This window comes from Sinocyclocheilus anshuiensis, unplaced genomic scaffold (genome assembly GCF_001515605.1).
Source record: "Sinocyclocheilus anshuiensis isolate Anshui unplaced genomic scaffold, SAMN03320099.WGS_v1.1 scaffold5000, whole genome shotgun sequence".
Taxonomy (NCBI): Eukaryota; Metazoa; Chordata; class Actinopteri; order Cypriniformes; family Cyprinidae; genus Sinocyclocheilus; species Sinocyclocheilus anshuiensis.
In genome coordinates, this window is record NW_015540837.1 from 6,795 (window position 1) to 10,294 (window position 3,500).

A 3,500-nucleotide genomic window follows, 5' to 3' on the forward strand; every position below is an offset into this window, starting at 1 on the left:
AAAAACACATCTCTTCCATCTTTATTTGACCCTCTAACTCTAGCACTCTCTATTCTAATTCTATTCTTTAAAAAAAACTTGCCCCTTTTAGACTTGCACTGTTCATTTACTAACTGCTTTTTTTCTTAAAAAAAAAAAAAAGTAACACTAGCTTCTCTATTCTTTTTGTATTGTATTGGTTCCCTTTCATGGGAACTTCGAACTGCGTCCTCTAGGGGTCGCTATGGGGAACGCCTTGTCGTGACCCGACGTCATGGCTGTCGCCGGCCAACGAGGTGGTGTTTTTTCAATGTATGCTTCAGACACGGGTCACGACGAGGCGTTCCCCATAGCGACCCCTAGAGGACGCAGTGTCTCGTTCCCTACTCAGGGAACCATGGTTACATAAGTAACCTGAGACGTTTTCTTTTATTTATTATACAATTAACAAAAAACCTTGCTACGTGTACTACGTTAAGCTAACTGAGACTCATTTGTTGATTTTGATTGCTTCAATTGTCTTCATTTGTAAGTCACTTTGGATAAAAGCGTCTGCTAAATGACTAAATGTAAATGTAAAATTATTTAAATGCTACTATTACTTAAATTATTTAAATGTATAATTACTACAGATAAATTTTTTTTTATAACCAATACAGATTATTTGCATGTTTATGTGCCCAATAACCGATATGCTGAACCGATATTTATTTATCTATTTACTTCTGTTTATAACACAATGATAACAAGTATCGGTAGATTTTAAAAATTACAAAACTCATATCCGATTAGGGAAAAATGCTTAAATATTGGGGAAAAACTAAAATTTTCGGTAACACTTTATTTTACAGTCCCTTTGTTACACGTTTTTACTAAAGTAAAAAGTGTAAATTATGCATAATTACTATTATTTAAATGCTATTACTTAAACTACTTAAATGTATAATTACTAGAGATCAATTTCTTTATAACCGATATTGATTATTTGCATGTTTATGTGCCCGATAACCGATATGCCGAACCAATATTTTTTTTTAGTTCTGTTTTTAACACAATGATAACAACATATCGATTCAATATTACAAAACCAATATCAAATTATGGAAAAATTTTTAAATATCAGGAAAAATATCTAATAATTACACTGTAACAAGGACACCTTAAAATAAAGTAACCCAATTTTGGTTTTGTAATGTGCAATCAGTAATGTACTAAAATTTAATACTCGTCACTAACCTTGCTGCTGAAGTTTGTACTCGGTTGAGTATGTTTTCCCGATAATATTCCACACAGGTCTCAAACATCCGAACAGCCCCTCCAGAAATCCACCGCTGCCCGTCCCAGCTCTATGAAAGTGCAGTTTGATGTTGTCATGCGGATGGGGGTGCGTGTCGTCTCCGCTGTGGTCCATCGGACACCCGCCCTCCTCGTTTTTCTCCTCCCCGCCGCTTCTGCAGCCTCCCTGACTGCAGGATCCCGGCGTCTCGGCCTCCTCATGTTCCTGCAGCTGCAGAACGCTGTTTTCGAAGTGTCCCTGCTCCCGCGTCGAGTCCTCGCTGAGGGCGGTGCACGGCGGGCTGGTGCCGCCTGGCTCGTCGTCCCTGCAGGGAAGCTGAAGCTGCTGCAGCGGCATGGGAAGGGTGGTGGGCGGAGCCAGGTCTGCGATGATCTGCGGCAGAGGCGCCGCCGGAGGAAGCAGCGTTTGAGGAGAAATGTTACTGTTGGTTTTTTTCATGGAGTCGCCGACGACCGTGAGCTTCAGCTCTTCCTTCAGCTTCCCCACCAGCAGGCTGGGACAGGACGTCCAGGACAGCACCTCCGGGGAGCTTCCCATGGTGCCGTGCGTGTGTATGGGCAGACCCCCTCCTCACCCGACGGGAAATGAGCGGCCAGGCTTTACAGATGAATTCTGTCGGGTTTTATGACACACCTGCAGGAGAAAGACAGATATGCATTTAAAAACAGTCTGATGGGTGCAGCTTAGTGGAACGGAACTTTTTTTTTCAATTTTTTTTTTTAGAAACAAAGTTTTTAAAACTCAAACATGAAGCAAGATGCTGAAGAAAAAACAAGGCATGACAAAGATTGTTGATTTAAAAAATTTGGTGTTTGCAAAGTTATTTGAATAAATAAAAAAAAATTATCTAATAAAAATAACATCGGACACAGACACAATTATTAACAATATTCCCAAATTTTGTGTAATGTAAATAACATTACACAAAATTCACAAATATAGAGTAAAAGAGGCAACTTAATTAGTTTCAACTTTTGAATGTATCCATTTTAGTAATTACTGTATAATGTAATTTTTAAAATAATAACTAAATGTTTTATACTAATTTTATTATAAATATAAATTCTAAATATATATATATAATATATATAATAAATATAAAAAAGGCACTTTAATTCAATATAACTTTTTGATGTATACTTTAGCAATGAATTAATAATGTATATTTATAATAATTGAAATTTCTATATTTAATTTATTGTAAAAGTAAATTATAAATACATTTATATGAATAAATATGAAAGTTGCCATTTAATTTGAACTTTTTGAACTCTGATGTACATTTTTGGTAATTTTTTAGTATTAATGAATAATGCAATTTTTATATTTTAATAATTATATTTCTTTTTTATATGTAATTGTATTATAAAAATAAGTTATAAATACATTTATATGAATATGATATTTATATGAATATGAAATATGTATTTAAAATAATATTAAATATTGTAAAACATTACAATTAATTACAATATTACAAGTTAAAAGACCTGTTTTTATACATTTAAACAGCATGTATGTGAAAATATACATTTTCTGTAACATTACAAATGTCTTTAATGTGACTTTTGATACATTTATTGCATCCTTGCTAAATAGAAGTACTAATTTCTTTAAAAAATATTTATATATAATTAAAAAAAAAAAGTTATACACATTCTGGATTTTTTAAGTTTGTCGCAATGCATTCTGGGATTACCTGCACCTATCAAGCATGCATGTGATGCTGCCTGAGACTTTTGGAACAGGCTTTGCATCGGGAGCTCAACTACTGTATGTTGCCTTAAAATGCTGCCTACATAGGCAGCTCACTAGATTTCAGAACAGAGTGCGAAAATTATCCGTTTAATGAATTTGAGAAATACAAACACTCGTTTTAAACAGCAACTACAGCTCTGACTGCTAAATAAAGACTGAAACGGTTGATCATTTTAATTTCCAATCTCATTCCGCACACAGCAGGAGACGGATTGGAGGCATCTGCATGAATGATTATCTCTTTAGAGAGAGAGAGAGAGAGAGAGATTCTGGGAAGCCGTCGTTGTGATCCGGTCTCTGTTGATCGACTGTGTTAGTGCTGCTTTGAGATTAAAGCAGAACGAGTATTAGAAGCTCTGAGAGCCAAACATCTGGCACACACTGCTCACGCTCTCTCTCTCTCTCACACACACACACACACACACACACACACACACACACACACACACACACACACACACACACA

The 3,500-nt window shown here is 35.5% G+C and overlaps 1 protein-coding gene across 1 annotated transcript in view; it reads right to left on the minus strand.

The window, feature by feature from the left end:
* Positions 1-3,500, minus strand: part of LOC107687388 (mitogen-activated protein kinase kinase kinase 13-like) — a gene marked incomplete at its 3' end in the record, with an annotated part of 57,428 nt that overhangs the window by 5,223 nt on the left and 48,705 nt on the right. The window contains exon 3 of the mRNA XM_016484683.1: positions 1,216-1,909. Coding sequence (XP_016340169.1) covers positions 1,216-1,813 — 598 coding nt within the window. The remainder of the gene's footprint in view (positions 1-1,215; positions 1,910-3,500) is intronic.